The sequence below is a fragment of the Perissodus microlepis genome, chromosome 7, assembly GCF_051167445.1.
Source record: "Perissodus microlepis isolate ML-2025 ecotype Zambia chromosome 7, ASM5116744v1, whole genome shotgun sequence".
In the NCBI taxonomy this organism is placed as follows: domain Eukaryota; kingdom Metazoa; phylum Chordata; class Actinopteri; order Cichliformes; family Cichlidae; genus Perissodus; species Perissodus microlepis.
Window position 1 is genome coordinate 26,918,433 of NC_140467.1, and position 22,165 is coordinate 26,940,597.

At 45.7% G+C, this 22,165-nt stretch overlaps 3 protein-coding genes across 5 annotated transcripts; 1 reads left to right on the forward strand and 2 right to left on the reverse strand.

Annotated features, from left to right (window-relative positions):
* Positions 1-4,731: 4,731 nt before the first annotated feature.
* Positions 4,732-10,566, reverse strand: LOC146383230 (BTB/POZ domain-containing protein KCTD9-like). Of its 2 annotated transcripts, XM_084934476.1 has the most exons (12): positions 10,392-10,564; positions 10,139-10,260; positions 9,774-9,817; positions 9,403-9,496; positions 8,975-9,033; positions 8,777-8,905; positions 8,636-8,703; positions 8,434-8,529; positions 8,006-8,155; positions 7,573-7,678; positions 7,333-7,466; positions 4,732-6,682 (listed from the first exon to the last, which is right to left on the reverse strand). In XM_084934476.1, the coding sequence occupies exons 1-12, from the start codon at positions 10,437-10,439 to the stop codon at positions 6,566-6,568; spliced, it is 1,167 nt and encodes a 388-aa protein (XP_084790602.1). In that variant the 5' UTR covers positions 10,440-10,564; the 3' UTR covers positions 4,732-6,565. The 2 variants fall into 2 exon arrangements, with proteins under 2 accessions (XP_084790602.1, XP_084790601.1); XM_084934475.1 differs by having other exon boundaries at positions 8,777-9,033; positions 10,392-10,566.
* An 819-nt stretch (positions 10,567-11,385) lies between these two features.
* Positions 11,386-14,986, reverse strand: LOC146383231 (E3 ubiquitin-protein ligase MARCHF5-like). 2 transcript variants are annotated; one of them, XM_084934478.1, is made up of 7 exons: positions 14,875-14,986; positions 13,644-13,713; positions 13,061-13,260; positions 12,742-12,872; positions 12,503-12,674; positions 11,925-12,091; positions 11,386-11,809 (listed from the first exon to the last, which is right to left on the reverse strand). In XM_084934478.1, exons 2-7 carry the CDS (start codon positions 13,691-13,693, stop codon positions 11,666-11,668), a joined length of 864 nt encoding a protein of 287 aa, XP_084790604.1. In that variant the 5' UTR covers positions 13,694-13,713; positions 14,875-14,986; the 3' UTR covers positions 11,386-11,665. The 2 variants fall into 2 exon arrangements, with proteins under 2 accessions (XP_084790604.1, XP_084790605.1); XM_084934479.1 differs by having other exon boundaries at positions 14,832-14,899.
* Positions 14,987-15,436: 450 nt separating this feature from the next.
* Positions 15,437-21,778, forward strand: actr1b (actin related protein 1B). The gene is made up of 11 exons (XM_084934477.1): positions 15,437-15,639; positions 17,265-17,329; positions 17,418-17,493; positions 18,166-18,291; positions 18,391-18,515; positions 19,743-19,959; positions 20,028-20,120; positions 20,202-20,376; positions 20,450-20,511; positions 20,813-20,853; positions 20,944-21,778. The coding sequence occupies exons 1-11, from the start codon at positions 15,592-15,594 to the stop codon at positions 21,044-21,046; spliced, it is 1,131 nt and encodes a 376-aa protein (XP_084790603.1). The 5' UTR covers positions 15,437-15,591; the 3' UTR covers positions 21,047-21,778.
* Positions 21,779-22,165: the final 387 nt, after the last annotated feature.

Genomic DNA, 22,165 nt, shown 5'->3' on the forward strand with positions numbered 1-22,165 from the left:
AAACCAGCTCTGTCTCCATGAAAACACCCACAGCTTCCTCTGCTGCATCGCCACAGGAGCGCATGGATCCAGATCATGACGTCAGTCCACAGCCTTTACACTGTGAGACCCTCTGCACTAATGGCTCCACCCACTCCAACCTTCTGACCCGGAGCTCCATGGTTAATTCAAAAACGACTCAAACAGGAAGAGGAAGCACTGTGTTTGTTTGTAACCTGTGGTTTACACATGTGCATTGAAGTCTGATTGCACACAATGCTCTTGTCGCTTAACCACAAACCACCAATCAAGCTCCTCCACCACCAGCCTAATTTCCCCATCTAAACATTGTCCGATATGGTTGGACGAGAATGAGGAGATGCAGCAACGCTGAGAAACTCCTCCTCCACCACCACCATTATCATCATCATCATCATCATATTCTGGCTCCAGCGGGCTCACACTGCTTTCTGAGGACCTCCTGTTTACAGGAACAGACCACAGACAGAAACCAGATCCTGAAACAGGCATCAACAGGACGCTGCTGGGTCGGGTCGGGAGACCTTTTTTAATATCTTAGATTATCTTGCTCAGCTTTAAGCAGTGACTTTTTCTACATTACTCACTAGAAGTGACATTCACTCAATGATCTTAAACATTTCCCCTGAGTTGAGTTTGTGTTTGTGAAGAAGTCTGAGATGAGAAGACGTGGTCTGAGAGCAGTACAGGAGGCCATCCACACCCATTGTGAGCAACCGTCGCTGAGCAGAACTGGTGGCCTATGAAACCAGCCATCAGCAGTCCTGAAATCCCATCCCATGCAGTTCAATCCTGACTTATGATCAGAGACCTTCGAATACAGACGAGTAACAACGACAGGTGAAACAAACAATCGTGGCACGAGCATCTACCAGCAGTGCTGAAGTCTACCGCTGACTGACAGACGAGGTGGTGGTAGATCCATCTGAGGATTACCTACTTAAACCCGAGCCTGGAGTGGTGACCAGCCTTTAGCTTCAAAGTCCACAGTTTGAATGGACTGAGTGATTGACTCATCAGCTGTTTTAAAACAGATCACACCAAACTAAAAGGTGAAGAAAGCAATTGAAACAACTCAAATTCTCAAGTGAATAAACCTCATCCAAGGAGGTCATCAATCACACCAACTCTGCGTCTCTGAGGCCGGGATGGGAACAATTGGGAACAGATCAGAGGGAAGACGTGATGGTGTCTGCAGATTGTGCTGCTGTTTGAAAGACTTCCTGTTGAAGAACTTCAAGGATTTCAGTGTGGTTACTGTGGTTTTCTGTAGCAACAGTACACACCTGCATTTTTACAAACTCACAGCTGCACTCTTATTACTCAGGAACAATCGTCTTGATACATGCTCAATCATCCAGGTGACTTCTTGAGTTTCAGCTGACTGCAGGGTTCCAACCTTATAAACAGTACATTTGCATAATGACTGAAACTAGCACCACTGATGAACAATGAGGTCAGTTTCCATCTGTGAATCGGGGAAACCTGTGAAATCTGTGAAACCTTACAAAGTGAAATATGTAATATTTGTAAGGTTGGGGAAACCTGCGGTCAGCTGAAACTCAAGAAGTCACTTGATTGACGATGGAACGTTTCTCCCACTTAATATCCAGATGACCAGAAACTTTTTTGATGACTCAGGAAAAATAATGTCTACAAATAAATCTCACCAGGTTTATTTGTGGAGTTCATTTCAGGTTTTGCCTAAAGAAAATTCGCCACAAAAATATTGTTTCCATAAACTTTTCATAATTTCTTTTTCTTCTTCTGAGGAAACTGAATTCACTGTTTTTTTATGACCTGCTGAAACCTTAAAAATGAACCGCGATGCAGCAAACTGCTGCTCAGCTCATAATCATGTTCATACAGGACTACAAGAACACCACCAACCTGTGACTCTTTAAATCTTTTACTCACAGTAAATCATCACTCAGGGTGGTGATGCTGCCCTCTGCAGGCAAACCCAGGTTTTACATCCAGCAACACTTTTAAAAATGTCCAGTAATCATACGTCATCAGTTTGTTTTAAAACATATTTACATTTCCCAGGATATTAAAGGAGTACAAAACTATAAAGAAGAATTTACTCAAAATAAAAAAAACACACATTTGATTTCATTCAAATGTCTTACAAACTCAGAAGGTATGACACACTGAGACACACTAAACTGGTTTAAAGTAACTCCCTTCCCTTCATACATGGAGCAAAACACTGAGTTTCACCTGCTGAGAATGACAGTTGCCCCAACATTTTAAGGGTGAACATGAAGTTTTGGCTCTTCCTGAGCGCTGCAGCTCAAACCTGTAATCACCTCTGTTACCATCACAGGCCTGACTCGTGTTATCTACACCCAAAGATGTCTTTCATCTCACTGATTCATTGTTTAATATAAGATACACAAATACAAATGTAAACAGCATGATAGAAAATCTTCATCACCTCATCGTGATGAGAGCAGATCTGCTTCACGGAAGCTTCAACAAGTTTTGGTGTTTTGAAAGTCTGAGAGTCATAATGAGGTTGGAGGTGTTTCTCACAGTAGGAGGCCCCACAGACCCTGGTGGCTTTACGTTTCCTCCCACTGCAAACATCACAGGCCACATCTTCAGGTCGAGCAGCGTGGAGCTCAGGCTTTCTCAGCTCCTCCACTAAAGCTGCTAGTCCAAGCACCCCCACAGGCTAGCCAGTACCGGTCAACCATACAGCCTCCATTGGAACAAAACCAATAGGAAACCCTACTAACTCATCCCGGGACCCCTCAAGAGATCAGTCGCTGCCTGCAAGAAGAAAAATCCTGCCTGAAAAATCCTTCCAGAATGGAAGAGTTAATAACACAGAACAATCCATTTATATCAATAATATCAGTGATGATAATGTAATTAGTACATTTTTATAAATCCAGTCAGTGATTAAAATATTCTCAGAAAGGAAAATTACTCGTGTCCAATTCAATCTCATGCAAAATCAAGATACTACAGTTATATCTAATGAGTTAATGAATAGAGACCATGGTTCAATAACAGAGGATTAGGAGATTCAACCAATCATTAATGCTAAAGGATTGTTTATTTTTCTAATTAATAGGTATTATTTTCTCACCAATGGCTAGAGTGGTGAGTATGTGTTTAGCTTTTTTGGTTGGATGACCGAGGTTTTCTCAGTAAACACAAATGAGGAGATAATGGGACTCTGCAGCCAAACATGGAGGTGTGTTTGAGTAATTTCACACCAAAAATGCCGAACAGGCGAGCAGATCCATAGTGCAAGAAATATGTGTCTGTGGTGTTTTGGGAACACTCAGCGCAAATATCAGAATCAGAGAAGCCCATTTATTCACCCTGTGATGTGTGATATGAGTTCTGTGCAGGATTTGAACTGAAAGGGTTGTAAATTTGTTTTTTGTGATTGCAATTGTATGTTTACAAATCTGTGTCCAAAAATCTGATTCTGAGGACAGCTGAGAGTATTTTTGGAGATGGGTAAACTGATACAGTGAAATTAATCTGTTCAGTTTGGAGAGTTTTTTGTTTTTTTTGTTGAATGACTTTCCAAAGAGCTGCAAAAAAGGAAGGACCAGCTGACTTTGTCAAAGGCTTTTTCTACAATCACACTTGTGTGGGCTGGTGAGGCACAAGGGAAAGGTTCAGCAGGTGGAGACCACAGACTGCTGCTCTCTCCTGGCTCGTTCTTCTTTTAGCAGATAAGATGATTTTCTAAGTTTGTGCTTGTTGAGTCTCTACTAAAAACTTAGCTCCTTTGCCACCTGACAGCCAATTAAGTCCTTTTCCACTGGGTTCACCCAAAAACAGCTATACTAGTTTTGTTTTAATTACAACATGCTGAGGTCAGCCTGATGACATCAGTTTTCATGGATCATTTGTGTTGATATCAATATGGAAATCTAGTGTTGTATATAAATCTTTGTGAAGTCATAATGTTGCACTGAAAATTTTTTTTTAAAGCAGGGATGTACCCCAAGGACTAACACATTGTTGTGAAGTTGAGAGATGACTCAGTAGAAACTAAAGCGTTTACTTAATCGCTGATTACATGCTAACCTGTGTATTTTATTATCTGTGCACATATGACAGGAGCACATTGGCTGAAATCTTTGGCTCCTATAAGCTGTAAAAACAGATTTTTTTTTAAAATAAGGCGTGCTGTTCAGCTCTCTGTGTCCTTTCATATGATATATTACTCAGTGTGGTTTCTTGGAACTTTTTTCAAGGTGAACTTTGAAACAATGGTCAAATGCTTAGCCAACCTAATGAAAAACGAAATCAGCTCCAGCTCTTACTAGCGTCTGCCATGTGAAAATAACGGCAGACACCAGACTGCTAGCAAACAGAGCAGATTACATCCTGCATCCATTCAGGGAGAAAATGAAGAGTCATTTAAATCGTGTGGTTTTGTTTTTGTACGTGTGAATCCTGAATGTGCTCATCGATGTCAGCTGGCACACTGGTGAGGCAGGAGCATCAGACAGGTCTGAGATTTATCCTCCATGCTTTCAGACTCTGCCGACAGCATTAAGGTGCAATCTTTCTGAATATAACCTACTAACATCAAAGTTAAAGAAAAACCAAAGAAAATAAGAATAAACTGAAATAAGAAAACAGGAACCTGTAATCACTGATTTGGTTCATGCAGATAGAAACATCCAATTCAGACATTTCAATGCTGGTCCAATAAACACACAGAGGGTGATAAACTTAAGAAACAACAGATTTATTAAGCAGAATGAAGAGCAGAGGAGACACCCTGCCTCACTCCTGACAGTCACTAAAATTTCAGAAACACTGACGTTTATGTTTTATTACAACAACACCTGTTTCTGCTTCTTATTAAAGGCTCATTCCAGTTTATTTCAGCCTGCTGCACCTCCCACGCCGAGGGGAAATCAGCCGCTCAGAGGTAACATGAGGGAGGTAAAGCTGGTCCCAGCTCCACACTGAAGGGGGTGAGCAGGATTGACTTCTCACTCATCCTCATTTTTCTTCCATGAAACTCTTTGACATGAAATTCTGTTTGCATGTACATGATACAGGGAAATGCTCACTGATTTTAAAGAGGACCTGCTCTGCTCTTCCTCACTTCCTGTCGTGCATCATTTCCTGTTCCAGAGCAGAATTTCATGTTAAATGTAAGTTTCTGATAATGTGCTGACCGAATCACTCAGTTCATCTTAGTTTTTTCTACTTATGGCTCTGTATGTCACAGAGAGGGGACACAGAAGCACCACCCACCACTGTTCTGGTAGGGAGGGGCAGCCAATCAGATTACAGTTGGCTTAAAGCGGGGGAAGCTAAAAAAAAAAAGACTAAAACAAAAAGATGATCTAATAACATTAAGTCACTTCTTAGCAGTGAGGTCAAAGGAGAAGCAGGGATTAAAGGTTTGTGGTGTGAACTAAGCCTACACACTAAAAGAAATACCCTACAAAATAATAAGTTCATCCTAAAATAATTCAGATGATGAAGGCCTGAGATTTTAATGGAAAACAACATGCTTCAGAGTTTCCACCACAAGCTGGCCTTAAACCAGAGAAAACTAATAGCTGTAAAGCTACAGAAAAATGAGTTCACAGGTCGATCCTCCGTTTTTCCGTGGACCTGCTTTAAACTTAATTCTTCATCTATCACTGACTGGATTGCTGTGGTTCCCTTTGACACTCCTGATCATCAGACTAAAAATACTTCAGCCTTCTACAGCTGAGGGGTTAAAAAGTTTATAGACATCCTGGTTTTTTATCCTTTTACAGAGCATTAAAGTGACTGCTAGGAGTTTTTGGTCATGCTAAATAAAACAGCTCCATAACGATGAGAAAAAAATATTATGCTTTCTAAACATAAGTCCTAACAGGAAGCAGGTATAATGAAAAATAAGAAGACCAAGAGTAGATCCTTGAGGAACATCACAGAGCTCAGGAGCTGCACTGAGGCCTAGTTTGTGATGAAGGGTTTTTTTTTATGAACTGTCAGTGATGCAAAGAATAGGTCCCCTTTAAAATATACTATATACAAGCCTCAACCACAAACCTGCGTTACATTTACAAAAAATAAATAAATAAAATAAAATTCAGAAATACTCAGAAATACTGCAGGCATCAGAACTTCAGACGTGTCTGAAAACGCTGAAATAAAGCTGACGTTATGAGCAGCCACAACATTAAAGCCTCTGCAAGACACCGAACATCTCACTGGGATCCAACGGGTCCTGGTGTTCAGGTGGACGTTTCTGACACGGTCCACTCGCCCAAGCATCACAGTAAGCCAAGCATGGCACGCCCCCGGTGGCAGAAGTCTCCCACAACAACATCAAACTGCTCAGCAGCAGCTAAGAGAACAAAGAGCCCAAACTGGGTTTAAAGAGGTTAAAGCAGAACGAAGAGGAGCCACCGCCTGTGAAGAAGCTTCAGAGTAGGAACAGCAGGTTTTAATTTTGTGGGTCACCCACTTTTTTGGGTCGAGAGCAGAAAAAAAGAAAAAGTTTGGCATTCAATGGTCGGTGTGGCACTGTGAGTGTACATGGTTATGGAAAACGGGTTCACCGCACGCTCTGAGACATGTGTAGAGGCGTAAGCATCTCCTCAAAGATGGCACCCTTCACGTTGGAGCCCCGCAGGTTCGCCTCCTGAAGGTCGCAGCCGGACAGGTCGCAGTTCTGCAGGAACAAGAGAGAAAATGAACCTGAAAGCATCATGGACAGCCCGTGCATTTCTGGAGCTCGTTGAGGTTTTTATGCGTTTGTGTCTCCACCTCCTCCTGAAGATTTCTTAAGTTGAATAAATGGAGCCAATTAAATTATATTAGTCATGCTTCTGTCCAGATACTCCGGCTTCCTCCCACAATCCAACGGTGTGCAGTTAGTGGGGTTAGGTTAACTGGTGATTATAAATTGCCCATAGATGTGAATGGTTGTCTGTCTCTGTGTTAGACTGGCAACCTGTCCAGGGCACACCCCGCCTCTCGCTCCAAGACAGCTGGGATAGGCTCCCCCCCGCAACCCTCAGTGGGATCATTAGAAGAGAATGGAAGTGATCATGTCTGACTGAAGCTGCGTCATCAGCTTTTTAATGTTACAGGTCAGATTAAATCACATCTTTAGCATTTGGACCGAGCACGAGTCCATGGCTCAGTCAGTCTTCCCGCACAGGAAATACATCTGATTCAGTGTGGCACAGGCACTTGCACAGTGTGATGTGTTTAGGAAGAGAGACATTTATCAAGCTCAATGTGAACAGGACATACAGGTCAGAAATGTTTTGAACTCCAGCCTTACGTGTGAGTGTGCGTGTGCATGTCTGTACGGACCTCGAGGTCAGTCCCAGCCAGAGTCGCCCCCCGCAGGTTACAGTTCTTCAATTTGGCATTCTTCAGCGTGGCGACTCTCAGGTTGATGCCTGTCATCTGACTTCCCTCCATGTCCACACCCTTCAGGTTGGCCCCTGACCCAACACACACACAAAAATATAAATATATCTATCTCTCTGTCTCCATGACAACCAGTGTCTGTGCGTTTATCTATAGATGGTTTGTGATTGGCTGCTTCACCCTCCAGGTTGGCCTTGACTCCTGCAGGATCCTCAAAGTTGCAGCCTCGCAACGACGCTCCTTCAGCATTGGTGCACAGCATCTTCACGCCCTGCAGGTTGGCGCCCTGCACGCACACACGCACACACACACGATTCTGACACAGAGGAATCACAGCCAGATACAGCAGACACCTGTCCCACCTGCCGATCTGAACCTGAACCCAGAAGAGTGATCAGAAACAAGTGTCAAAGTCAAAGTGCTGCAGGTCATTCAGACTGTGACAGATGATCACCCAGGTGCTCAGACACCAGGTTGAATCATCAGATTGTGAAAATTAAACTGATCTGGGTTCAGTTTCTAGCAGAGCTGTGGAGATCTCCTGGGCTGTTGAAACTTTGAAGGCTCAGAGTTATTGTACACGACGATTAGGTGATGGTGGGCGGCGACTCACGTCAAGGCAGGCCGCGGACAGGTCGGCTCGCTCCAGGTTGGCCCCGCTCAGGTTAGCGTGGGTCAGGTTGGCTCCTCTCAGGTTGGCCATCTTAAAGTTGATGTAACGCAGGTCCAGACGAGAAAGGTCGGCACCGGTGAAGTTCAGACCCTGAAACAAAATCCACAGAGTGCCCACTGTTACTCAAGTTACCTGTGGTGTCTTCAAATGCCTGACCAAGCCAAGATAATCTGAGCACAGGTGATCACGCCCCCTCACCTGTCGGGTAGCTGCTGTGGGTAACCAGCAGGTAGGGAGTGTTAACCTGACCAAACACAGGAAAAGGCAGGATGGCCGATTCACAGAGGGACGGTTTGGTTCCCAGGGGTTAATCTCAGCTAATGCTGTTGTTACCATGACAACCAGGTACACAGACACACAGTGCTCACCTGACAGCGCAGCTCGGACTTTGTGGTCGTGGCCAACAGGAACCTGATGAACTCTTTCCGGGTCAAAGGTGAGTGATCGTCAGGAGGCTGAGAGGACTGAACACAAAATACCAATCACAGCAGAGTACACACACACACACACACACACACACAGACAAGACAAAAAAAAAAAAAAAAAAAAAAAAAAAAAAAAGGCACACACCTTTATAAGGGCCTCCAGCTGTTCGGCAAGCTGCTCGATCCCAAAGAAGCGGGCTTCCTCCAGCACACCTGCACAGATAAGAACACGGTTAGCAGGCTGTGTCTGTGGGCTGAACGGGCGCTGTGAATTTATGTGGCGTACCGAGGGGGTTGATCCCCTCGTTGATGATGAGCTGTCCGTGCCGCAGGTAGTTCAGGATGGGCTCGAAGTAGTCCGGGCTGCGGTCGATCAGGTATGCGCCCTGGCGGTCACGCTTGTTCGCCCACACGTCTGAAACGTGCGCATGATTAAAGCACGCTGCACATGCACCACTTCCTGCTGACGTGAAGCTGTGCTCACCTTTCTCTCTGAACATGTGGGCCAGCATACTCTCCGGCTCCTTACTGACTAACGTGCTCCTGAGCAAGCAAACACACACAAGACACAGATTAACAATGACCTTTAACCCTCCACGTCAGGGAGGTTCAGCTTCACAGAAACAAAATCATGAAATTTGTAATAAAGCTCAGGACAAGCTGATCAGCAGCCTCTGATCACCATCAGCAGCCTTCAGGTGAGTGACAGAATAATCTGGATATTCTGCGTCGCTGGGGGACAACAGCGGCTGCAGCATGTCACTCTGCACATTACAGCACCTCCACTCCACCTCCGATTTTGACTTTGACAGCTGAGCGTCATTAAAGACTGATTATTAAGGTCATCACGAAAACAAAAACAGCCGATTTAAATCACAGTGTAAAACCTGCTGTGACGACGGTTACGCTTACCGCGTCGTCGTAAAGCAGCGTCCACCGACGTTGAGAGTCAGCCAATCAGTGTGAGTCTGATCCTTATCAGGGCCTCTGGGGTCATCCTGAGGATCTGGACAGGTGAGCGCACAGGTAGCATTAGTGCAGTAAACATGAGTCCAATCAGCTCTTTTACCAGCAGACACCAACAGGAAGTCTGGACAAAAGGTGGGTGGGGCTTATGTGTCAGATTAGGGAAATCATTTGGATGTCAGAGTAGAAAAGAAAAGAAAACCCAAAACAAAACAAGTTCAGAGCATGTGCAGGAACTTCTGCACACTCTGAGCTCAGAGTCAAAAACACCCCAGCAGCACACCTCTGACCCCTCGGCTGCAGGTCATCACACTCACCTTCAAATGAGTCTCCCTCGGAAACGTAGAGCACGTCATCGTCTCTGCACACACAAACATAGGAAACACAGTGAGGGTGGGGCTGTCTCAAAACAAACAAACAAACAAACAAAAAAAAAAAAAGGCAGGCATATACACTTGTATATTAAATAAACATAGAAAAATAAGATATAAATAAACAAAAGTGTGGAATCATTAAAATGATCTAAAATTAAAAAAGGGATTATATCTATGTGCCCGGTTTTTATTGTCACTTGCGTCACTTTTTGCCCTCCACAGGAACATTTCACCGCTCACAGGTGGAAACACCTTGAACGCCTCTGCAGTTCCGTGGATTCACTGTTACACCTGGACAGGCCCCTCACCTGATCAGCGCGATGTCGTCGATGAGACCGCCGTTCCCATTGTACACATTGGAGGCTCGAATGCCCAGCTTGGAGCCGGCCACACACAGCAGGTCCTCCAGCGATCCGTACACGGCCACCACCTGCGCGCTCGCGGACAAAACGCACCGTTACCGCTTCCGCCCGCCGAGAGATCCGGGGGCGTGCTGGAGCGGGAACACGCCATTTTTGTCCCCGCCAGCACACCGACTCCCGCCTCACTTTTATAGCTTACCTTTCCGTTCGTGCACGTGCCGTTAACGAACAGCGTGACTCTCCTCATAGCGGACAGCTTCAGCCGAACCGGCCGCTCCCGCTTCTGCCCGGGAAAGGAGCTCCTTCGGCCACAGCAACAAGCGCTCTCCCTTTCCTCTTCCACAATCCGCTCAGACACCCAGCGAGCCAATTAGCGGGCCAGACTGGAGACCGACAGCCAATCAGTGAACAGAGGGGGTGGGGCCCGTGAGTTTCCGTAAAGAAACTCACGGATTGAGGGACAATTATTAAAATAAGTATTTTATCTTAAAGATGAATAATAATAATAATAATAATAATAATAATAATAAGAATAATAATAAGGAAAAGGAAAAAGTATCCAACTATCAAACAAATTAAAACAGAATTTATATTTAGAATCAAATAGAAAAAAAGTGAAGCAAATAACTGAACACGGAAAAGCAATAAAACAAAGTTAGAAATGTATCAAATGATTAAAATAAAAGCAATGCAGACCTACACAATTTAAAAGTGAAAGCAGAGGCAACACCCCTCAGACACTTCGCTGATACTGGTTTGAACTTCTGAGCAAATTTAATTCTTCAGCATGCTGCTGGAAACTGGTTGACATTGACATTACATCATTATGACATCGTCATACAGCTGCTGCAGATGTGTCAGCTACCTCCATGCCAACAGTAAAAATGTGACTGGAGGCCACCTGAGTGCAGCTAACTCCATCATGTTTGAGGTCTGAGCTCAGTGAAATCAGAAGATGGGTCACTGAGGCCATAGAGGGATGGTGTTGTCAGCCACAACACTCAGGTAGGCTGCGAGCCCCCTCCCCCCGAATGCAGTGCTTTCAAGTGTCATGTTAAAGTTTTGAAAGGGTCAATTTGAAGCACACAAGCTCTTTAGAGTTATGTGATGTAATATTACTGAGTGGAGGTTTTCATTATAACTGTATAAATAATAAATCAAAGGCTGTGAATAAAGATGACAGACATGCCTGATTTAAAGAAAAAGGTTTATTAAAAATAATCCATATGGAGCTGCTGACAGACTGCAATCAGAGCAATCCGCTAGTTAAAATACACCAGAAACACCATAGTCCAGTTACAGTCTGGTTCTGACCCATTGGGCTCCATAACGGTGTGAGCAGGTTCAGCTTGAGGTCATATTGCAGATCATTTGACCAGAGTGAGGCAAGACGCAGTTCACATTGTCTGGTAAAAACAGTTTAAACTCCTCCAGGATTTAGTTAAAAACAACTCTGCACCATCATCTCCGCCTCTAATTTCCGCTGCCATCCCTGTGGCGCTCTGCTCTCTGAACGTCACCATAGTTGAGGATGCGCCTGCCGGCGTGCATGATGAACAGCTGCTTTGTGAAGTACACCTTCAGCACACCTTTGAGCAGCACGTAAGCACTGCCACCCTGTGGAGCAGACACCAGTAAACCAGTCAGTACCACCGGCTTCTTAGCCAACCAATAACCTCAAAGCGTGTTACAGAGCACATCGTTCTCCAATCAGAGGTCAGAGTACATTTACCAGCAAAGCGCGCTGCAGGTGAGAGGTCACAGACGGGAACAGTAGCCGCCCAGTTAGAACAGCAATGGAGGGAAACATGAGTGCGCCACAAAGCATCCTGGAGGTCAGGAACTGACGCTTCCCTCTGGGCTCATCCACGGGAATGGGGGGCAGGTACTGCCAATTATCTGTGTGGGAGGGGCAGACTCACCTTTAAACAACAAGATCTGATAGAGCAATTCCTCGTGATAGTGAGCAGAGTCAAAAACAGTAACACTGACGTTGCAGCGACAGATGTCTAAACTAGGACAGGAACAACAGCACTCTCCCTCTGACTGCCTGCAGTACTGCACCTGCCATTTACAGCAAACCTTAACGGACTTTACAAGGTCATTTGTCCCGTGGCAGCAAATATGGCACAACTTAGAATTCTGTTTTATTTACAAGCAGTCAATCACGAGGAAATTTTACACCATAAAGAATATAAAATCATGAGTTAATCAGCACACCTGAAGGAACATAAAAGGTCTTACAACATTTAACTTTAAGTGAAACTGCTCATGCATCTGCACTGCGACATATTCCGGGTGTGCGTGTACCTGACGGCAGCTTTGGTTCGTAGCAGCATTTCTGCCACAGCTTCAAGACGCAGTCATTCCAGCGGACGGTCTTCCCAAGAATGAGCAGTACGGGGATGGCGGGCAGGCCGGAGAGCAGGAGCACAGGCCTTGCTCCCTGTATAGCCATCATACCATTTGCCCGTCCCATAACCTGCAGAACACAAGGTGTTGAGGACGCTGCCAATGTAATGCCCTTATAAGACGTTCCCTCTGTGTACCTGCACGACCGTCACAGCGCCGTAGCTCAGAGCTGTCCAGTACGCTGTCCCAACCAGCAACCCAAGGGTCCCATATGGACCGATGGCTGTCAATGTTCTGTCCACCACTTGCAGAAAGTCCACCAGTGGGCCTGAGGAGAGACAAGAACCCAGGATCAACGTTAACCCACTACGCATTCTCCACTGACAGGACACACCACCCTTCCTACACCTGTTAAACACCATGTGTTCAGTTTCTCCCTTTGCCTGAAGGCGTAGTCGAGAGCTCCACCACACCTCTGAGGACCTATGATATGACCCTGAAGAAGTTGACACTCACCCATCTGCGGGAAGATGACAGAGTACGCCACCTCACACAGCTGACATCTGATTGGCTGCTGGCTCACTCTCAGTCTAGTGTCCAGCCAGTACTGCAAGCAGGTCAGGTGCACCCACTTAGTGCTTCCTCTGCACCTGCAGGGACTCAGCCACTCAGCACCGGGGTCATCCTGCTCCGTGGCAAAACACACCCAGCAGTGCCTGAAATGAGACATGAACCTCAGCTTCAAGTTCGCTCATGAAACAGTTAAAAGGTGTTAAAACACACAAGGCCTCACTGCAGCTGCACGACTTATACACAAGACGGCAGTATAGCCCCTAAATTACCCAGAGTCACCACAGACACGAAAGAGTTCAGCCTGAAAATGAGCCGAGCAGCAGCACAAAAATAAAATTAGAAAAAGTTAGAATTTTACAAAAATTTCTTCATAACAATTCTCAAGGAAAACACAAAATGTATTAAAATTAATTGCAACAACTGAAATATTAAGTTACTGGAACATCTGCATACACATAAAAAAAAAGTTCATTTTAACTTCTTTCAGCTTTGTGGAATTAAAGTTCATTCTGAGGATAAATCTTACTTCTCAGATGGCTGCAGAGCCATGATGTTACCAGGCATAGTCTGAACCATAGCAGGCTGCTCCACTCAGTCTGGAGAGTTAAAGGTGGCATCGTTAAACAGATAAGGGAAATTTAAAAAAAAAAATAAAAAAAAATTTAAAGAAAAAGCTGCGACTGTCAAAAGATTTAAACTTCGGCATCATTTTAATGACGCAGGAGAGAAACAGACAATTCTACAGAAATACTCAAGAAAACTGCTAACATGCATTTAACCTGCATCTTAATTGTAATCGGTTGGAGTTAACCTCCTATAAACTGTAAAGGGGGGGGGAAGGGGGGGTGAAGACCCTTTATGTAAAAAAAAAAATTTTAAATAAAGTGGAGGGAGGAGGAGTAACACATTCCCTTAACACTTCCAAAGAAACCATCAGAGAAGCAGCACAGAGTGAAAACACGCTCTAATCAAAAACTGATGATCAGGCAAACTCCAAAAACACGGCAGTGTCAGGGCATGACACGTTTGCAAATAATCAGAGTTCAAAACCCACACCTGCGTCTAAAAACAAAAAAAACCCCAAAAACCCCAGCATGTCCATCCATCTATATTAAACGTGCCAGCGTGAGGTGGTAGCGAGTACATTAGAAAATGAAATACAATGAAACCAAAAAGAGTACCGACACGGAGAATGTGTTTTGTTTATTTGGACAGAAAGTATGTTCAAATTAAATGTCTGATGTTTAAAAAAAAGTGACAGCACGTGAGATAAAAGCGCAAAGCCCCTTAGCCTCGGACTGCGGCTAAGCTAATGGCAGGATGTGGGTCAACGAGTGCCCAGATTTCTGACAGGGATCCGAACCAACAACCCTGAGGTCCGTCAGAGCCTCACACCTGTGCTCAATCACATCTCCACTGTCTGTGAGCACTCATCCATCCAGCCAGCAGCATCACGCCTCCTCCTCCTCCTCCCCACTCTCCAAAACTCGTTTGAAAGCCGTTTACAGAATTCAAACTTCACTTTGTAAAAAGAGCTCTGGGGGGAAGTTACGACTATATCACACCGGAAGCAGCCTTCACACTTTTGTTTCATTAAACCTGTACTCTCTAGGAACATAAACACACTTAAGAGTTTTTATAATTTAGCTAACAGCACATTAGCTACTAACCTACACATCGCGCTGGCACAAGACAGCACTTCTACAAAGCTTACCTGTTAAAACAGCGCGTGCCACTGACGTAAACCCTCCACTCACCTGAGAAATGCGTACCGCTCCCACCTGCTCGAGCCCAGTGTCAGCTGTGTTTTTATCACTCCCCAGGCCCCGTGGACCCGCCCACTTTGCCTTTTTTCTAGCTTTCTGATTGGCTGGATCCCGTGACACTGGTAATGCCTTGAGGGTACCTGGAAAATGTATTTAAAGCTGCATTTGTCGACTTTTAGTGCAACTACTGGACTTTTTTTATTACGAGCAACATGAAGTGTTTATTTTTTATGTTGTCACTTTCGGTGAATATATTGTCATCCTTTTTTACCGACTATTAAAATGTAAATGTTTGTAAATGTAGATTAAATAAAATAATTTTTAGCTGATATTATCGTTAGAAAACACTGCAAAAAAAACCCTCTGTGTAGTAAAGCGCTTTAATTGCATTATTAGTTAAATATGGTAGTTAACTGTGATCTGCCAGCAGACCAGCAGAAACGCTGCCACTCGTTGACAGCGTATAGACATGCTGATTGGCTCTCCGTGATGCCAGTCAGGATCTCTGGAGCTTGATTGGCTGTCTGCACCGTGAGCCCGCCTCGGTGCTGTGGTTGTTGTGGTCTGGGCGGCAGCAGCGGCAGAGGAGCGTCGACAGGCGTAGTGCGGAGCGGCTAACCGGCGCTGATTTTTACATGATTAAAACACTAAACGGGCACGAAGACTCACGCGGATCGATAGAAACACACCTGAAGCGCACGTGCGGTCATGGAGTCCTATGACATTTTAGCTAACCAACCGGTGGTGATTGATAATGTAAGTATGATGATGTCATTCATCCACACCCAGCCCGAGGCCGCGGGCTAACCGTTAGCCTGCCGCTATTGTGTCGGAGCTAATAGGTCGGTGCTCACCTTTCCTGGAGGTGCAGCGGGGTTCCTCTTTCCTCTATGTTCCCTCTATGATGCTGCCAGCTCGGCTCCTCTGGCCGGCTCACTTCTGCAGCTCTCAGCCGCGTTAGCCGCTAGCAGGATCCGCTGCTAGCTCCGGGCAGCAGCAGGTTAGTGGAGCCGGATCCGGGGCGTGTTAGCTGTCCGTGGTGCTGTAGCAGCATCAGCTCACTCCTCCACCCGGCTCTGCTGCTAAATAACCAGCAGACAGGTTGCGGGAGTCACCCCGAAGCCCCACATGCAGTACAGCAGACGGCTGCTAGCATGTTAGCATGGCCGTGACACTGTCAATAACCGAGAGGGGAGCTTCATCATCACATAGAGCTAACCTTAATTCCGTCAATGAAAGTTAAAACCTGACTATATTTTTTATTTCTCAGTGACGTGCCCTGTGACGTGCAGCTCTCAGCTGGAGCTGTGTCTGATTTAAACGTAATGAATCCAGTGTATGTTCCACTCATGCCTCTTCACCCGCTCAGGCCATCAGTCTGAGCAAAGATGTTTCAGCTCCTGTCTCTTTAAGCCTATTGTTTTCTCATTGGATGATCTCAGGAAGCCAGCTGAGGCGCTCTGAGCGTTGTCTACAAACACAGAGACTGCCTGACCTGTGAGCAGGAGTCTCAGTTTAGTGTGTTTCAGGTTCAGAGACTGAAGGTTTCTCATCTTGGGCTGATTCTGTGAATTTAGGGAGGACCCCCTCCTCGGGCCATGAAAGTAGGAGCCTCACAGACCTGCGGGTTGTACAAAGAGAGCAAGTTTACAGTCACTTACTCAGACTCACTCGAAATTGGCATATTTTGTCTACAAGAAGCGGAAAGGTGGCAACCAGGAAGGCAATGCTTTGGCAGCTGTTGTATTTCAAACCAAAACCAAAGGTGGGGTGCCTAAACTCCACCGGGTGTGAGTTTAATGGTGGGACGAGCTCCACCCCAAGGCTTCCACCTGCAGGGATTATTTGCGATCTAAAAGTTAAAATAAGGTTTCATGTGCATGTGTGGGTGTGAGAGTGCGCTGATGAAGAGTTCAGAAACACAAATCAATAGCTCAAAGATCAAGCCTCAAACAGTAATCACAGTGAAGCTGATAGTTGGTGCGTTTAATGAACAGTTTTCAGTTCAGTTTATTTCAGCGTTGGTACGTTTCAAAGATTTTACTTGGTTGTCTTTACTCAGGTTTTACTTCACTGAGAAGATTTTGGTATCAAGCTTTAGACCACTGAGCTTCTCTGAGCTCTTTGTGAGACATGGTTTCAGATCTTTGGGATAATTAAGCTGCTGTCGTCGGGGTTTGGCGTCTGGCGCTCCTTCCTGTTCGCTCACTCACAGCAGGACTCAAGCTTTGTGCAGCAAAAACAACTTTTTTTTACTTGGAGGACAAAGTGTCTGTTGAAGCAGAGGAGCTGTGACTGCTGCCAGCCTCGGGCGGCATCTCATGACCTCTCAGCTTCTTTAACCCTGTGATGCTCAAACGTTATCTTTCTTTTCCCTGCAGGGGTCGGGGGTCATCAAGGCCGGCTTTGCGGGAGACCAGATCCCCAAATACTGCTTCCCCAACTAGTAAGTTAACGGAGACTCCATGATCTCGTTTGCTGTTTAATCAAGCCTGCAGCTCACTCTCTCAGTGCTCTGTGTGTTTCATGTGCAGCGTCGGGCGTCCGAAGCATGTGCGCGTGATGGCGGGAGCCCTGGAAGGAGACCTCTTCATCGGGCCCAAGGCCGAGGTACCGCTGCTCCTCCTGACTGCCGATTAAACTACATCCCTGCTGACACTCACTGCCCTCTTATGATGCTGTTATCTTTATTATTATTATTATTATTATTATTATTATTATTATTATTATCATCATTATCATTTTTATTATTGTTGATGTTGTTGTTATTGTGTGGAGCTTCGATGGGCCACACCTTCATCACAAACGCTCCTTTAAAGTCGACCTCCTGCTGAGGTCGGTGCAGAGGCAATCAAACCTGAGCTTGCAGACCTTGGTGAGGCAGTGTCATCTTTACCGAAAGGCGTTTAATGTGTGAGAGCACGTAAATGTCATGTATTTAGTAACCTTATGATGGCGATTGAAGGTGATGAAGGATGTGATGTGTGGCCATGCTTGAGCTGCTCATCTCTAGCAGCTTCAGGAGGTCCAGCAGCTCTGCTCTCACTGGAGGAGGAACAGGAAGTTATTGCCCTGCAGGATCAATAAAGTTTCTTGTTTTGAATACAGGTTTTTTATTGGTTGTGTTTCTTTTTTGTTTTGTTTTGTTTTTTCCAGATAATTGTCACATGACCTTCTCACAGCATCTGCAGCTCTCTTTTTTTCCATCAGATCAAAGCATGTGACTGTATCACATTTTCAGGGAATAATAAACTCTCCTCCTCCCCCTCCTCCTCCCGCCAGGAGCACAGGGGCCTGCTGTCGGTGCGGTACCCGATGGAGCACGGCATCGTGACCGACTGGAATGACATGGAGCGGATCTGGCAGTACGTTTACTCCAAGGAGCAGCTGCAGACATTCTCCGAGGAGGTGAGCTCCTCTCCGGCTCTTTCACTTCCACACACGAGCTTGTCGCGACACCGCTAACCCTGTGGGTTTTTTTTTTTTTTTTTTTTTTACCTTTCCCAGCATCCTGTGCTGCTCACAGAGGCTCCTCTGAACCCGAGCAAGAACAGGGAGAAGGCGGCTGAAGTGTTCTTCGAGACTTTCAACGTGCCGGCACTCTTCATCTCCATGCAGGCCGTGCTCAGTCTGTAAGAACTCACTTCCTGTTTGTGTCCTCCTGTTGCTGACTCAGCATTGAGCTGAGTGCCGCGTGAACCTCAGCCTCATGTTTGCTCAAGAAACAGTTAAAGGTGTTAAACACACATGAGGGCTCACTGAAGACTTGCTGCAGTTGCATGGCTCACACACAAGGTGGCAGTATAGGCCCTAAATTACCCTGAGTCACTGCAAGCTCTCTCTCACACACACACACACACACACACACACACACACACACACACACACACACACACAGGGTTCTGTGCTGATTGTAGGTGTGTTCCTCATTTAAAGGGGAGGACCCTGACTGCCATCTGTGACAGCTCACTGAGTCTTTGTGTGCTTTGAACCAATCAGATGTGACTTTGGGTCACATTATGATCTGAGCCCGTCTGTGATGGAAGGCCTTCACACACTGGGCCAGTAAAATCAGTATGAGTGTTTCTGTTCTTAAAGCAGCTGTCGAACTTCACAGAATGAATGTGTGACACTCAGAAGCTTTTGACCAAACGGATCGCTGCATTTGGCAACAAGTACGCTTGTAGCTCAAAGTGTACACTGGTACTGAATCTACGCTACGTCAAAACAGTAAATAATCCATTTTGACGTCACAACTAGCTGCTGCTGCCTCCTCAGGTGTTGTCTCAACTCTGCCAAGGAGCTCAAACTGCCCACTGACATGAAACATGGCCAAAGCTTCGACCCTGGATCACAACAGGAAATCCTCCTGCTGCATGCTGCCTGCATATAAACCAGAATCTGTTTCTTCCCTTTCTTGTTCAGAAATGCCAGTACCAGCTCATCATTGCTTCATGTCCACTCCGTTTTTTTTTTGTTTGTTTGATTTTTTTCACGGTGCGCATTGTGAGATCAAATTTTTGTCAAAAATGTTCAGATCTGAAAAACGTGCCAACCCTGGAACAGAGTCTGTGTAGGACACAGAGGGTCGATTATTAAACACGTGAAGCCTGAGTTTAACATGTTGCTGGGCTGAGAAACGTCCTGATGTTAACATGACTGGACCTGATGGGGTTTTGATGGTTCTCCTGTTGTGTCTGTGTGTTGATGACATTTTAATTGTCTCTCTAAGTTAGAGAAAAGTGCATGTGATGCATGTTGCGTCGTCTTCGCGTCTGTTCACCAGACAGAATCAGAGCAGGCTAGAAGACGTTTGCTGAGTCTCTATCATAACTGTGATGGCCTCTGTTTTCCTACAGGTACGCCACAGGTCGCACCACCGGCGTAGTGCTGGACTCGGGCGACGGCGTGACCCACGTGGTGCCCATATACGAAGGCTTCGCCATCCCACACTCTATCATGCGTGTGGACATCGCTGGGAGAGATGTGTCGCGGTACCTGCGGCTGCTGCTGCGTAAGGAAGGATACAACTTCAACACGTCGGCTGAGTTTGAGGTTGTTCGCACCGTTAAAGAGGTGAGGCGGCGGCGCTGAAATGTGAGTCAGGTGTTATGAGAGTTTCTAATGTTCTCATGTCCCTGCAGAGAGCCTGCTACCTCTCCCTGAACCCTCAGAAGGACGAGACCTTAGAGACCGAGAAGGCTCAGTACGTCCTCCCTGACGGAAGCACTTTAAACGTAAGTCCTGTTCCTACTGATTGGTCGTTCCCGTGTAGCGTTCCTCCCCATTCCCCTGACATGTGACCTCGCCGTTTTCAGATCGGCCCCGCCAGGTTCCGCGCCCCGGAGCTGCTGTTCAGACCCGACCTGATCGGAGACGAGAGCTCAGGCATCCACGAAGTCCTGGCCTACGCCATCCAGAAGTCCGACATGGACCTGCGGCGCACGCTCTTCTCCACCATCGTACTGTGTGGCGGCTCCACGCTCATCAAAGGTCAGTGCACGCACTGCAGTCTGTAAAACTTCCTGTTCGCAGCGGCGAGTAACACTGTACTGTCCTCACTCAGGCTTCGGCGAACGGTTACTGACTGAAGTGAAGAAGCTCGCACCCAAAGACGTGAAGATCAAGGTAAGCTCTGACTGGGACATGCCCACAGTAACCTCTGACCTCCTTCTCCTACTCACTGAAGTACTCGCAGCACAGAGGCATCCCGAGCCTGTTTCTCATGAAAATGTTCGGGAGGAGGAGGAGAGCAGAGATGAATACATTTAAAAGAAATATCTTTATGTATTCACAAAGAAAACAAAATGCTTTGTAAACCGTGAAGAAGTCTTGGAGAGGAGGACTCAGTGAGGAGATGTCATTTAGGAGGTGTGAGTGAGGATGTCTCAGCAGGAGGTGTCAGTGACCTGTGGTTTCTCTTTGGCAGATCTCGGCCCCCCAGGAGAGGCTGTACTCCACGTGGATTGGGTAAGTCTTTGATTCACTCGTGTGTCACTGTGTGTCTTTGTGGCTATCCCCTCTGATTGGTCCTTTCTCTGACCTCACTTCTTGATGCAGTGGCTCCATCTTAGCGTCGTTGGACACCTTTAAGAAGATGTGGGTGTCGAAGCGGGAATATGAAGAAGACAGAGCACGTGCCATCCACAGGAAGACCTTCTAGGCCAATAGCCCCTCAGAACTGTCCTCATTGCTCCCCCCCCCACCATCAAACGCTAGAGGCTCCCTGACATCAGTGGGTCCCTCCTCCCCCTCCTCCTACCTACACCCACCTGCTTCTAACCCACCGTTGACCTCCTGCTCCTCAACCTGCACACACACACCTTTATGTGTGCTCGTCTCCATATTTACCTCCTCTGACCCCCTCCCCTCCATGTTCTTCCTGCTGTCAGGTGGCGGTGACAGCACGCTCTGAACGTGACACGCACACCCACACACGCACCGACACACACATGCACACACACTCGCACACAAACACACACTTGCATTCGCACACACAGACGTGTGCGCGCACACACAGGGCTGTGGGGCGTGCTGGAGGTTGCGGGTGGTGCTGTGGATGCTCTGAGCTCCACACTGAAGCCTGTGAGGCATGATGACATCATAAACCTGAATGTTTTGTTTGCTGATGTTCAGATTTGATTTCATGTCTGTTTGTAGCTTCTCTCTGACATGAAGCTCTGTGCTATTAAACTGTATTATAGATCTGATCTGCACATGTATTCTGTCAGCACGGTTCATTTATCGTCGCCGCTCATGATCTTCTTTACCAATGAAATGTTTTTTAGGTGAACATGGCATCACGAGTTTGTGTGGAGGAAAATGTTCAGCAATGTCTTTATGTCGGCTTTTTGTCCGAGCTGACAGATTAAAACAAAATTTGGGAAAAGCGTCACTCGGTTTTCTTTTTCTTTGCTTTAGAATTTATTTTATCATGAAATATTTCATTACAAAGTCATCATCATGGTAATTTATTATAAATAAATTTTTCATGAAATAATTCATCATAAAAGTAATCTATTAATTCATCAAAATTCATTATCATAGTCATTTGTCTATGTCTAATCTATGATAACACAATCACAAAGGGTTTAATCATAAATTAAATCAAAAAATAAAGTCATTATAGTAATTATCATGTATGATAAAGTAACCCACAATCAGGTCTTCATTAAGTGATTTATTACAAAGTAATTCATCATGAATAATTATTGATAATAATAAATAAATGTAACAGATTTTAAATCAAAGTAGTTCATCATAAAGTATGTTGGTCAGTTTT

Bases quoted from the DNA above. Each gene is read 5' to 3' on its own strand.
- LOC146383230 (XM_084934475.1), bottom strand. From the start codon at position 10,439: ATGAGGAGAGTCACGCTGTTCGTTAACGGCACGTGCACGAACGGAAAG. The intron at 8,530-8,635 runs GTGTGTGCCTTT...TTTTGTGTTCAG, and splicing joins AGCTGGAGGCCCTTATAAAG to TCCTCTCAGCCTCCTGACGA. The intron at 7,467-7,572 runs GTGAAGCAGCCA...GTGTTGGGTCAG, and splicing joins AGTCAAGGCCAACCTGGAGG to GGGCCAACCTGAAGGGTGTG.
- LOC146383231 (XM_084934478.1), bottom strand. From the start codon at position 13,693: ATGGTTCAGACTATGCCTGGTAACATCATGGCTCTGCAGCCATCTGAG. The intron at 12,675-12,741 runs GTACACAGAGGG...TGTGTTCTGCAG, and splicing joins GCGCTGTGACGGTCGTGCAG to GTTATGGGACGGGCAAATGG. The intron at 11,810-11,924 runs GTAAATGTACTC...TCTGCTCCACAG, and splicing joins ACCTGCAGCGCGCTTTGCTG to GGTGGCAGTGCTTACGTGCT.
- actr1b (XM_084934477.1), top strand. From the start codon at position 15,592: ATGGAGTCCTATGACATTTTAGCTAACCAACCGGTGGTGATTGATAAT. The intron at 15,640-17,264 runs GTAAGTATGATG...TTTTCCCTGCAG, and splicing joins AACCGGTGGTGATTGATAAT to GGGTCGGGGGTCATCAAGGC. The intron at 20,512-20,812 runs GTAAGCTCTGAC...TCTCTTTGGCAG, and splicing joins CCAAAGACGTGAAGATCAAG to ATCTCGGCCCCCCAGGAGAG.